At 39.2% G+C, this 13,809-nt stretch overlaps 2 protein-coding genes across 4 annotated transcripts in view; one reads left to right on the top strand and one right to left on the bottom strand.

Moving 5' to 3' along the window:
* Positions 1-305: 305 nt before the first annotated feature.
* si:ch211-210c8.6 (uncharacterized) lies at positions 306-9,891 on the bottom strand. Its single transcript, XM_061902623.1, has 5 exons — positions 9,618-9,891; positions 8,545-8,650; positions 3,945-4,051; positions 785-957; positions 306-721 (listed from the first exon to the last, which is right to left on the bottom strand). The coding sequence occupies exons 1-5, from the start codon at positions 9,772-9,774 to the stop codon at positions 443-445; spliced, it is 822 nt and encodes a 273-aa protein (XP_061758607.1). The 5' UTR covers positions 9,775-9,891; the 3' UTR covers positions 306-442.
* bin2a (bridging integrator 2a) overlaps positions 8,721-13,809 on the top strand; it is a 23,271-nt gene continuing 18,182 nt past the window's right edge. For all 3 annotated transcript variants that reach the window (XM_061902622.1, XM_061902621.1, XM_061902620.1), the window contains exons 1-5: positions 8,721-8,822; positions 11,583-11,677; positions 11,742-11,822; positions 11,884-11,938; positions 12,010-12,104. In XM_061902622.1, the coding sequence (XP_061758606.1) occupies positions 11,594-11,677; positions 11,742-11,822; positions 11,884-11,938; positions 12,010-12,104 (315 nt within the window). In that variant the 5' untranslated portion in view covers positions 8,721-8,822; positions 11,583-11,593. The remainder of the gene's footprint in view (positions 8,823-11,582; positions 11,678-11,741; positions 11,823-11,883; positions 11,939-12,009; positions 12,105-13,809) is intronic.

The raw sequence follows: 13,809 nt of genomic DNA, 5'->3' as shown, positions 1-13,809 counted from the left end.
AGCTGTTTCTAAGGGACAGGGGTCGTAAACAGCCATCACCTTTGATTAAAACAGTTCAAAGAAAATGTCGTAAAACAGTTCCAACGAAGCGGTGCAAGGAGGGGAGTCTGGTCCTGCTTCCTCTGCTTTGTAGTTCTCGGGTCAAGGCAATATCTTTCTGTTGATTACAATACATCAAAGAAACAGAACACATGTTGCTTCCCATCCTACACAGTGGAGTTTTACAAGCCTTTTGATTGGTCTGATCAAAGACCGCTTTTGTCTGCTCGCTGGGAAGTCATCGCAACACAATTATTGTAACACTATTTCATAACCCTTTTTATTGAGGTGATGTTGCCTTTCAGGGGCGCTGCCAAATATGACATTTTTTACTGTTACAAGCATTTCCAGTTCTTACAGGAAAATGTCATGTGCTCAATATCTTTGTGTCAATAAGAGGGAGTCAGAATTTGGGCCAAGGCCATAGCAGAGGAGTGTTCCTGAGGTAGTTCTGGAAGGCCGGGTCAGACCCCCACTTCTTCATGGCCTGCTTCTCCAGGATGGGAATACCGCTGACGTGTCTCAGCAGGAACCAGACGAAGACGGGCGAGACCACGCTCAGGTACTGGGGACCCCGCATGACCGACGAGGCTGAGAGCCACAGACCGCACCACTGCAGGATCTCCCCAAAGTAGTTGGGGTGTCTGCTGTAAGCCCACAGTCCGCTCTGGATGAACTGACCCTGCGGGCCAAAGAACCCTTGGGTGAGGTGACCTAATTATCACAAGGCGCTGCGTGTGCTTACCACGTTATCCGGGTCGCGCTTGAAGACCCACTTCTGCTGGTCGGCGATGGCCTCGGTAGCGAAGCCCAGACCCCATAGGGTCCAGCCTACGTAGTCCTTAGGTCCTAGTGGGGCGTCGCGCTTCTCACTGTTGAGCATGAGGGTGGGCAGCAGCGTCATGAACACCCACAGAGCTGACCAAATGAACATGGAAGCATCATGTAGACTTCATTCCAGACAAAAAGTACAGCACAACTTTTAAAAATCATATTTTAACACTGGCAATTGGTTTTTTTTTTGCAGGCAATCTGTTCCATTATTAAAGCTGTAAGTGTACAGACAATGTCATACAGTCAAACAAAAAAAGGAATGACAAGTTTAAAAACTACTTAACTCAGAAATAACACTTCTATGACTTTTGCTATTATAGCCAAATTATTGAAAAACTCATTAATTGTATTAGAACATGTTCACTTTTGAACTTTAGAACCTCTAAAGCAGGGGTCGGGAACCTTTTTGGCTGAAAGAGCCAAGAAGCCAAATATTTTAAAATGTATTTCCCTAAGAGCCATATAATATTTTTTTTAACACTGAACACAACTAAACGCGAGCATTTTTAAGTAAGACCAACATTTCCAGGGTCTAATAGGTCTCTTATTCTTTGTAGTAACATTGTTGTTCTGAAGCTAACTGTGGAGGGGGCGTGGCCTGCGGGCCTGCAGCAAAGCAGGATGTTGCCAGGACCAGCCTCGAAATCAGCGACAGGTGCGTAGATGGCCCACCTGGGCCTTGTCACCTAATCACCTGTTGCTCCGTTATAAGCAGCAGCCGGGAGGAGAGACAGGGTTGGGGCTGGAACCGGAGGGCAAATGAGGACAAGAGAGAAAAAGACAATTGCTGGAAAGCAACTGAGAGACTAATTGAAAAAAAACAATATTTTAACCTTAAAACAGGCTCTCATGTCAGTGCTTGGTGGTCTGAAGAACCCCCAGGAGGGCAAGCCCCACACTAACCAATAATAAATAAATTACTTCTTACCATTAACGCAACTTCTTGAACATAAAAATGCATGAGAATGTTTTATATTTTGAATGTTATTTTTAACACTATGATTACAAGTGGAATTATTCATTACTTATCGTGTTAAGCGATGTCAGCTCAGATTTATCCGAGAGCCAGATGCAGTCATCAAAAGAGCCACATCTGGCTCTAGAGCCATAGGTTCCCTACCCCTGCTCTAAAGGCTTAGTGGCCAAATGCGTGGACAGCTTATTTTAATTTCCAAAATTGTGTACACTACTGAATTGGGATCTTATGGCTGCTTATGTGGACACTTTTACTGCCATCTGCTGGTGTCAGAAGAGTATAACATACAATGGAATTTGGAAGAAAAAAGTGTAAAAATAAGAATTAGAATGTACCTAAACATGACGTACACATGTGTGTACTTATGGACTAAGTACATCATATCAAAAGATGATTCTTAGTTTTTATTTTAATTGGGTCCAATAAGCCCAAACAGCAAAGAGAATTTTTTTAAAAAGCATGTAAACAAACAGCTTGGTAGATCTTAAGAGATTAATTAATGATCAAGGGTGCATGGAAAAACATTAGCTCCTTAAACCACGTGGTCATATGAACAGTGAAACCGCCATTCACCAGCCCCTCTATTTGCAAACATTCAAATGGTGTCAAATATGCCTCGGTGTACAAAAGCTTCATTCATTTTGTGTCCTGCCTGCAGTCAAAAAGCAAGGCGCCACACTACTCAACGCTTCAGCTTGTCTGCCTTTTCAATTATTTTTTTTGTCTGACAAGATTTGTCCATTTTGCTAACTCTGAGTCCCAAATAAAACAACACCGTTGTAATCAATGTGGAATTAAAAAGTGTGGGAGGAGTACATTAATGGCGCTCACAAGTCTGCAAGAATCAAAGCAGCAAGATTTAATTGTGATGAGACTGGACTTTTCTGGGAAAAAAAAGATGCCCTCCAATCTCTCTGTCTGCTATGTTCATGTAAGTGGATTTGACTTTTTTTTTAAAGGTTTATTATCGCAGCACTGTGGTTGTTAAAGTTGAGGTTTTGTGTGATTTCTGATCGTTTGTGTGGGCGCGTACGGGACAGTTGAGCTTGTCGTCGTCGTTTTGCCTTTTTCATTACATAGTCGATTTATTGCCTCTTTGTACTGTATAGCACTTTATATTGTCTTCAAAATAAAGTACCACTGATAGTCACACACACACACTAATTGTGGCGAAATTATTCTCTGCATTTGACCATGAATTGATTAACATGGACCCCGACTTAAACAAGTTGAAAAACTTATTCGGGTGTTACCATTTAGTGGTCAATTGTACGGAATATGTACTGTACTGTGCAATCTACTAATAAAAGTATCAATCAATCAAAGACCTATCACCCTTGATCACCCCCCTGGGAGGTGAGGGGAGCAGGGGGCAGCAGTGGTGGCCGCGCCCGGGAATCATTTTTGGTGATTTAACCCCCAATTCCAACCCTTGATGCTGAGCGCCAGTCAGGGAGTCAATGGGACCCATTTTTATAGTCTTTGGTATGACTCGACCGGGATTTTAACTCTAGACCTACTGATTGTAAAGTTTGTGAAGTTTGTGGGGTGTGACATTTATATGTTGTCAATATTCAGTGTTTTATCCTTCATAGTTAATATTGTAAATCCCACATTCTTTATTTTCATGTGCATTCTGGGTGTCTCATTCAGTAAAAAAAAATTTTAAAAATTCCATTCCTTTTTTAGCATTGAACCAGACATTACTGTGAGGTTTTGTATTAGTGTTCCTAAAAATATATGTACTGGCCCCTAGACACATTTTTTTGCTCTAAATTTGGCCCCCAAGTGGCAAAATAATTGCCCAGGCCTGGTCTATATGATACGGTGTCGCTCACACTGATATTAACCCATTCTTGGCCACTCAATTCAGGAGGTTGCCTACAGCCACAGTTTTTGCTCATAGCGCCATGCTAGTTACAGACCCCGGCAGTTATTTGCGTTTGGAGACTCACTTGTACATTTGAGCCTTTACTAAACTGTATGAACTCATGTGTGTGTTGGATTGTTGAACATAGTGCATTTTGGTTTTCTTTCCTGCATAAACAAGTGACGCATCCCACAATGCACTGTGTCTGTAGGTAGCGTGGAGTACCTTGAATAGTCCAGTACACAAAGAAGGTCCCCGGGCTGTCTCTGACATTGTTAAACCTTCGATCGTGGCCGTCCTTCAAGATGCGAGTGAAGAGGAATGTGCCCAGCCTGCGGGGAGAGAAAGCTTAACCAGCAGTCCCATTAACCCACGACATCACTCATTAACCACGCTTTAGGCCTTCCACATTCCGCTGACCTCCTTTCTCCAAGTGGTGGCGTCACCTAAACGATACAGTTAGATATCACCATGTTGGTCACAGAAATGTCGCAGGCAACCCATGTTTCGGTTTTGCAAAATAAATGAGGCTTGTTGTGCGGTTGGCTTACAAGTGTTCTGCTAAAATCATATTATATCCGATAAGGACAAACTGTACAAGAATGCTATGAATTGTTTAATCCCCAGATAAACATGTTTGCTTGCTAAACACGGTTAAATGTGAAGGTTACGATAATTGCATTGGGTCCAAGACGGTACCTGAGTCCGATAATTACATTTCTAAACGTACGATAGATTTATCTTAAAGACAGTAGCGGCAAATATGCGATCTTTATACACTGTTCTAACTCCCCCTCTCTCAGTCCTCGAGACAGGATCCAAGACGGTACCTGAGTCCTATAATTACATTTCTAAACGTACGATAGATTGTTTTTAAAGACCGTAGCAGCAAATATGCAATTTTTATAAACTGTTCTAACACCCCCTCTCTCAGTCCTCGAGGGAGGGTCCAAGACGGTACCTGAGTTCGATAATTACATTTCTAAACGTACGATAGATTTATCTTAAAGACCGTAAAGGCAAATATGCAATATTTATACACTGTTTTAACTAATTCCCTCTCTCGAGGACGGTCACTGAGTCCGATAATTACATTTCTAAACGTACGATAGATTTATCTTAAAGATTGTGGCGGCAAATATGCAATCTTTATACACTGTTTTAACTCCCCGTCTCTCAGTCCTTAAGGGAGGATCCAAGACGGTACCTGAGTCCAATAATTACATTTCCAAACGTACGATAGATTTATCTTAAAGACCGTCGCGGCAAATATGCGATCTTTATTCACTGTTCTAACTAACTCCCCCTCTCTCAGTCCTCAAGGGAGGATCCAAGACGGTACCTGAGTCCAATAATTACATTTTTAAACGTACGATAGATTTATCTTAAAGACCGTAGCGGCAAATATGCAATATTTATACACTGTTTTAACTAACTCCCTCTCTCGAGGACGGTCACTGAGTCCGATAATTACATTTCTGAACGTACAATAGATTTATCTTAAAGATTGTGGTGGCAAATATGCAATCTTTATACACTGTTTTAACTCCCCATCTCTCAGTCCTTAAGGGAGTATCCAAGACGGTACCTGAGTCCGATAATTACATTTCTAAACGTACGATAAATTTATCTTAAAGATTGTGGCGGAAAATATGCAATCTTTATACACTGTTTTAACTCCCCATCTCTCAGTCCTTAAGGGAGGATACACTGTTATACACTGTTCTAACTAACTCCCCCTCTCTCAGTCCTCGAGACAGGATCCCAGACAGTACCTGAGTCCGATATTTACATTTCTAAACGTGCGATAGATTTATCTTGAAGACCAATGCGGCAAATATGCAATTTTTAGAAACTGTTCTAACTAACTCCCCCTCTCTCAGTCCTCGAGGGAGAGTCCAAAATGGTACCTGAGTCTGATAATTACATTTCTAAACGTACGATAGATTTATCTTAAAGATTGTGGCGGAAAATATGCAATCTTTATACACAGTTTTAACTCCCCATCTCTCAGTCCTTAAGGGAGGATCCAAGACGGTACCTGAGTCCAATTAATTACATTTCTAAACGTACGATAGATTTATGTTGAAGACCGTTAGCTGCAAATATGCAATCTTTATACACTGTTCTAACTAACTCTCCCTCTCTCAGTCCTCGAGACAGGATCCAAGACGGAACCTGAGTCCGATAATTACATTTATAAACGTACGATTGATTTATCTTAAAGACCATAGCAGCAAATATGCAATTTTTATAAACTGTTCTAACTCCCCCTCTCTCAGTCCTCGAGACAGGATCCAAGATGGTACCTGAGTCCTATAATTACATTTCTAAACGTACGATAGATTTTTTTTTAAGACCGTCGCGGCAAATATGCGATGTTTATACACTGTTCTAACTAACCCCCCCTTTCTCAATCCTTGAGGGAGGGTTCAAGACGGTACCTGAGTCCGATAATTACATTTCTAAATGTATGATTGATTTATCTTAAAGACAGTAGTGGAAAATATGCGATCTTTATACACTGTTCCAACTAATTCCCCCTCTCTCAGTCCTCGAGACAGGATCCAAGATGGTACCTGAGTCTGATTATTACACTTCTAAACGTACGATAGATTTATCTTGAAGACCGTTGCGGCAAATATGCAATCTTTATACACTGTTCTAACTAACTCCCCCTCTCTCAGTCCTCAAGGGAGGATCCAAGACGGTACCTGAGCCCGATAATTACATTTCTAAACGTACGATAGATTTATCTTAAAGACCGTAGTGGCAAATATGCAATATTTATACACTGTTTCAACTAACTCCCTCTCTTGAGGACGGTCCCTGAGTCCAATAATTCCATTTCTAAACGTACGGTAGATTTATCTTAAAGATTGTGGCGGCAAATATGCAATCTTTATACACTGTTTTAACTCCCCATCTCTCAGTCCTTAAGGGAGGATCCAAGACGGTACCGGAGTCCGATAATTACATTTCTAAACGTACGATAGAATTATGTTGAAGACCGTTAGCTGCAAATATGCAATCTTTATACACTGTTCTAACTAACTCCCCCTCTCTCAGTCCTCGAGACAGGATCCAAGACGGAACCTGAGTCCGATAATTACATTTCTAAACGTACAATAGATTTATCTTAAAGACCGTAGCGGCAAATATGCAATCTTTATACACTGTTCTAACTAACCCCCCCTTTCTCAATCCTTGAGGGAGGGTTCAAGACGGTACCTGAGTCCGATAATTACATTTCTAAACGTATGATTGATTTATCTTAAAGACAGTAGTGGAAAATATGCAATCTTTATACACTGTTCTAACTAATTCCCCCTCTCTCAGTCCTCGAGACAGGATCCAAGACAGTACCTGAGTCCGATATTTACATTTCTAAACGTGCGATAGATTTATCTTGAAGACCAATGCGGCAAATATGCAATTTTTATAAACTGTTCTAACTAACTCCCCCTCTCTCAGTCCTCGAGGGAGGGTCCAAAATGGTACCTGAATCCGATAATTACATTTCTAAACGTACGATAGATTTATCTTAAAGATTGTGGCGGCAAATATGCAATCTTTATACACTGTTTTAACTCCCCATCTATCAGTCCTTAAGGGAGGATCCAAGACGGTACCTGAGTCCTATAATTACATTTCTAAACGTACGATAGATTTATCTTGAAGACCGTTGTGGCAAATATGCAATCTTTATACACTGTTCTAACTAACTCCCCCTCTCTCAGTCCTCAAGGGAGGATCCAAGACGGTACCTGAGTTCGATAATTACATTTCTAAACGTACGATAGATTTATCTTAAAGACCGTTAGCAGCAAATATGCAATCTTTATACACTGTTTTAACTAACTCCCTCTCTCGAGGACGGTCCCTGAGTCCGATAATTACATTTCTAAACGTACGATTAGGTTTATCTTAAAGATTGTGGCGGCAAATATGCAATCTTTATACACTGTTTTAACTCCCCATCTCTCAGTCCTTAAGGGATGATCCAAGACGGTACCTGAGTCCCAAATTACATTTCTAAACGGACGATAGATTTATCTTAAAGACCGTCGCGGCAAAAATGCAATCTTTATACACTGTTCTAACTAACTCACCCTCTCTCAGTCCTCGAGACAGGATCCAAGACGGAACCTGAGTCCGATAATTACATTTATAAACGTACGATTGATTTATCTTAAAGACCGTAGCAGAAAATATGCAATTTTTATAAACTGTTCTAACTAACTCTCCCTCTCTCAGTCCTCGAGGGGAGGGTCCAAGACGGTACCTGAGTCCAATATTTACATTTCTAAACGTACGATAGATTTATCTTGAAGACCGTTGCGGCAAATATGCGATCTTTATACACTGTTCTAACTAACTCCCCCTCTGTCAGTCCTCGAGAAAGGGTCCAAGACGGTACCTGAGTCCGATAATTACATTTCTAAACGTACGATAGATTTATTTTAAAGACAGTAGCGGAAAATATGCGATCTTTATACACTGTTCTAACTAACTCCCCCTCTCTCAGTCCTCGGGACAGGATCGAAGAGGGTACCTGAGTCCTATAATTACATTTCTAAACGTACGATAGATTGTTTTTAAAGACTGTAGCAGCAAATATGCGATCTTTATACACTGTTCTAACTAACTCTCCCTCTCTCAGTCCTTGAGGGAGGGTTCAAGACGGTACCTGAGTCCGATAATTACATTTCTAAACGTACGATAGATTTATCTTAAAGACAGTAGCGGAAAATATGCGATCTTTATACACTGTTCTAACTAACTCCCCCTCTCTCAGTCTTCGAGGGAGGGTCCAAGACGGTACCTGAGTCCCCACGCCGTCACCAGGCCCGTCTGAACATTCTGCCGAAGGTGACCGCCTCCTCCCCAGATACGACTCAAATGGGCCAGCAGTATAAAAGTGCCGGATCCTAGAAGACCAAAAAAAGAGAAAGGAGAAGCATGAGTAAGGCGTGTTCAATCAATCTTTTACCCAGGAAACGGCGGGTAATTGGTTCCAAGGTTCAAGGGTGAACCGCCCAGCAGCGCCAGTGCAGCGCGGACCAGAGCTGGAAGGCACAAGTGTCAAGGTGACATCGAAAGGTAAAATCTTTTATCTACCTGTAAAAATTGCTTTGCTGTAAATGTGTAACAATTCAAATTATCGCTACGTCAGTTTCCTAAAGAAAAGGCAAGAAAACATTGATCGCAGCCTTCATTTCAGCCATTTTTGCTGGACTCGTGCTACCTTGAGCTAAAGTTAAAGTACCAATGATTGTCAAACACACACACTAGGTGTGGTGAAATCATTCCTGGGGGGTGAGGGGAGCAGTGGGCAGCAGCGGTGGCCGCGCCCGGGAATCATTTTTGCTGATTCAACCCCCGAATTCCAACCCTTGATGCCGAGTGCCTAGCAGGGAGGTAATGGCTCCCATTTTTATAGTCTTTGGTACGACTCGGCATCAAGGGTTAATCACTGGGCCACTAAAGTCAACAAATGTATGGCTTTTTAAGTCTAAAAAGTGCACATTTGTACGACACAATTAACTTTGATTGAAACTTGTATTAGTAGATTGCACAGTACAGTACATATTCCGTACAATTGACCACAAAATGGGAACACCCATTTTAACGTGGGGGGTCCACGTTAATCAATATAGTTTTCCTGTAGTTTTGATGAGTTACAGTAAATGTGGGACTTACTGTACTGCAGCGGGTGCCCCCCACCCCCGGCCCCACTAATGTATCTTTTCTACGCCCCTGCATAAGCAGACTCGATCCCATTATAACACGCCCAAGTTTCGTAACAGTCACACTCGTGTTTCTTATTATGCGAAACAGAAATATTTAGGTTGTTGCTGAATGGTGATATTTAATTGCGTATTTAGTTTTATTTACCTGCCAAGTCGTAGAACTTCTCGGTTTTGAACGCAGCCGCCGTCGCCCAGCCGACCCACTGGATGGCGAGGTCGGCGGCGGCACATTTGGCCAGCGTGCTCCCCATTGTCATGTCTCGCAGCTCGGCCAGCAGCTCCTTACTGGGACAGTTTGTCATGCAGCCACTCCTACTCCTGAGCTACGAAATATGAAAAAAAAAACCGATAAGCTTTACCGGTCAAAGTTCAGCACCGCCATGTTACTTCTGGCTGTTTATGAAATGGCACGCAAAGCACTCTGGGTATTGTAGTGCTTTGTTAATCCTCATTAAACCGGCTTTTTTGTCCCTTTGTTATGCAGTTTTGTTTACGCAGTCAGCCAACAGCTCCGGGGCAGGATACTTTGCTATAAAGCCCATAATTGGAAGTAAAAATGTAGTACTTAAATTCAGCGCCGCCATAGTCGTCTCATAAGTAGACGCAGCATCGAGCGCTACTGCCTACGGGCGCTGACGAGACGCGGGGCCGCCATCTTGGAGTGGTGATCCGCTCCACTCAGTGCAATTCATTTGGCAGGAGCAACGCATTTAATTCATCTTACCTCACTGAATGCCACTGATTTTCAAGTGCTTTTTGTCATACGTGTAGCTATGATAAAGGACACATGTTTTATTATTTAAAGTTTGCGTAACAGTAATAGAATACGGAATACCTTTAAACCTTTTCTTACAATATTTTATTCGGGTAAAAATCACAAATTTTTCATAATGGTATTATTGTATTGTTTGAATTCAAATTATTCACTATTTTGAAAATTACAATAGTTTTTTATTTAATATTGCTAATTTGTTTTTGTTAATATTCTTGCAATATTACATCTTCATTTACGTAAAATTGATACTCTTTTTCATATTGTGACTTTATTTATGTAATGCTACAACTTTATCACCCTCAAATCACATTATTTTTCTTAGAATATATCTTATTTCTGCAAAATTTAAACATTTTCTTACAATATTTTATTCCGGCAAAAATGACATATTTTTCTTAATGGTATTATTGTATTTGTTTGAATTCTAATTCAGACTATTTTATACGCTATTTTGGAAAAAATGACAACAATTTTTTAATGTAACATTGCCAAGTTGTTTTTGTGTAATATTTTTTTCTTGCAATATTATGTCTTTATGTACGTAAAATTACTACTCATTTTCATATCGTGACTTTATTTAAGTAATGCCACAACTTTATTACCATAAAATCGACATTTTTTTCTTAAAATATATCTTATTTCTGCAAAATGTAAACATTTTCTTACAATATTTTGTTCTGGCAAAAATGTATTTTTTTTAAATTCAAGTTCAGATATTTTTACTTTTATTTGGAAAAAAGATAATAGTTTTTTTTTTTTTAAATATTGCTAATTTGTTTTTGTGAAATATGCCATTTTTCTTGCAATTATACATCTTTATTTACACACAATTATTACACTTTTTCATATCATGACTTTATTTGCATAATGCTACAACTTAAAAGCATTACTGTCTTTTATTTCCACAAAATATAGATTTTTTTTCTTTGAAAAATTATGAATCTTTTGAAATGTTACTATTTTATTTAGCATTAAATTGCCTTTTATTTGTAATATTGTATGTCTTATCACATTTTCCCATTATAACCTATATATATATTCTTGTAAAAAATACAACATTATTCCTTTTAAATGACAACTTTGTATTGGAAAAAATGTTTAGTTTTTAGAAAAATATTATAACTATTTTGTAATAAAATGATCTCTGTTGTTGAGGTCGAAATGCTAAATTAGCATATGAATAAAAAAAAACGTCTCCCAAATGAACGCTCACTTCTGGGAATTGGTCGTCATCGTTTGCTAAAAAGAGCCATTTAGAACCTCCGATTCGTTCGCAAAGGTCACATCTCTATCATCTATTACTATCATTGATAATGATGATTATTATTATTATAGTTGAACAAACAATGGCGGATCACACCAGTCCTAAAGGCAGCAGTGGAGACTTTGCCAAAAAAGTCCAAAGGCGGCTGAGCAGAGGCAAAGAAAAGGTAACCACAAGACGTCAAGGACGAGGAATAAATCCTAAATGTTTTGTTTTGTTTCGTTTTGCAGGTGCTGCAGAAACTTGGCAAGTCTGTGGAGACCAGAGATGACCAGTTGGAGCGTTACGTCCTCCAGTTTCAGGACCAACAGGTAGAATCTTACCCTGCATGTACTGTCGACGTCAAACACACATTTGTATATCTGTTGTCAGGCCGACGGGAACAGAATCTACAAGGAGCTGAGTAACTACATTGAAGCGGTCCGAGGTGAAACCTTAGTCTGCACCTTGTCTTCTGGCGGGAAGGGGGTCTCATCTCGCTTCTTGTTGTCCTTCCAGAAATGAGAGAAGCCTCCAGACGCCTCTCGCAGTCTTTGTTCGACGTTTACGAAAGCCATTGGGTGGGAGAAGAAGACATCGGCGCCATAGTGGAGGTCTGACTTTTTTTTTTTTTTGTTCTGAACATAACGAGTATTGTACAGTAGTTCCTCAAATAAAGGTCAAAGAGATGCCGTGTCTCAATGAAATTACTAATTATACTACTGCATTTCTACTATTTTAGCTTAGTTGGAGTAACTTTGTAACATTTATTATGTAACTTTTATTAATACATGGCAATTTTAATAACGGGCTTCACGGTGGTAGAGGGCTTAGTGCGTCTGCCTCACAATACGAAGGTCCTGCAGTCCTGGGTTCAAATCCAGGCTCGGGATCTTTCTGTGTGGAGTTTGCATGTTCTCCCCGTGAATGCGTGGGTTCCCTCCGGGTACTCCGGCTTCCTCCCACTTCCAAAGACATGCACCTGGGGATAGGTTGATTGGCAACACTAAATTGGCCCTAGTGTGTGAATGTTGTCTGTCTATCTGTGTTGGCCCTGCGATGAGGTGGCGACTTGTCCAGGGTGTACGCCGCCTTCTGCCCGATTGTAGCTGAGATAGGCGCCAGCGCCCCCCGCGACCCCGTAAGGGAATAAGCGGTAGAAAATGGATGGATGGAATTTTAATAACTACAAAATGTTTGAAAAGTCTTGTAGATAAAACTTTATTTTGTCAAACTGTATTTCACCTTCAGTCTAAAAGTGAACATTTTTCTCATAACATTTTGACATTATTCTTGTTTTCCTTTTTTTTGTTCCGAGTTTGTGTCTTGCAGTTATGACATTTTGTCATCATTTTACGACCTTAAGCTCTTGAAAGTGTCACACTCTGATATTGTACATTTATCCATGAAATGCAAGAAGTTTATTCTTGTAAAATCACAACGTCCTTATTTCTAAATGCTTTGGAGCATTTACACAATAATAATGATAATAATAATATGATCATAATTGTTATTATTAATTGTAATAATAATAATAATAATAATTATTATTATTATTATCAATATTATGATCATATTATTATTATATTATTAATAATGATGAAAATAATTATATATTATTATTATTATTATTATTAACAATGTAACTATTATTATTATCAATAATATTATAATAATACAAATTATTATAATTATATTAATAATAATAACATTATTAATGTTATATTATTATTAATATAATAATAATATTATCATAATTATTACTATTAGTATTATTATCATTACTATTATGATAACAATAATTATTGTTGTTATTGTTATTATTATATGATTATATTGTTATTCATAATAATAAATGTATTATTATATTATTATGAATAACAACAATATTATTGTAATAATATTATAGTATTATTATTAAGTGAAGTGAATTGTATTTATATAGCGCTTTTCTCTAGTGACTCAAAGCGCTTTACATAGTGAAACCCAATATCTAAGTTACATTTAAACCAGTGTGGGTGGCACTGGGAGCAGGTGGGTAAAGTGTCTTGCCCAAGGGCACGACGGCAGTGACTAGGATGGCGGAAGCGGGAATCGAACCTGCAACCCTCAAGTTGCTGGCACGGCCGCTCTACCAACCGAGCTATGGCGCCCCATTATTGTATTATTATTAATAATAGTATTAGTATTATTAATAATAATACAAATTATAATAACAATATTATTCCATCATCATAATAAAATTATTATTATTATAATTATTAATAATATTAATAAAAATGGCCCTGCGATGAGGTGGCGACTTGTCCAAGGTGTACC

Source organism: Nerophis ophidion, linkage group LG06 (assembly GCF_033978795.1).
Source record: "Nerophis ophidion isolate RoL-2023_Sa linkage group LG06, RoL_Noph_v1.0, whole genome shotgun sequence".
NCBI lineage: Eukaryota > Metazoa > Chordata > Actinopteri > Syngnathiformes > Syngnathidae > Nerophis > Nerophis ophidion.
The sequence above is the reverse complement of the archived record's forward strand: the minus strand, read 5'-3'. Positions and strand labels throughout refer to the sequence as shown.

Bases quoted from the DNA above. Each gene is read 5' to 3' on its own strand.
- si:ch211-210c8.6 (XM_061902623.1), bottom strand. From the start codon at position 9,774: ATGACAAACTGTCCCAGTAAGGAGCTGCTGGCCGAGCTGCGAGACATG. The intron at 8,651-9,617 runs GTAAATAAAACT...TTGGTCTTCTAG, and splicing joins GAAGTTCTACGACTTGGCAG to GATCCGGCACTTTTATACTG. The intron at 4,052-8,544 runs GTACCGTCTTGG...CTCTCCCCGCAG, and splicing joins GTGACGGCGTGGGGACTCAG to GCTGGGCACATTCCTCTTCA.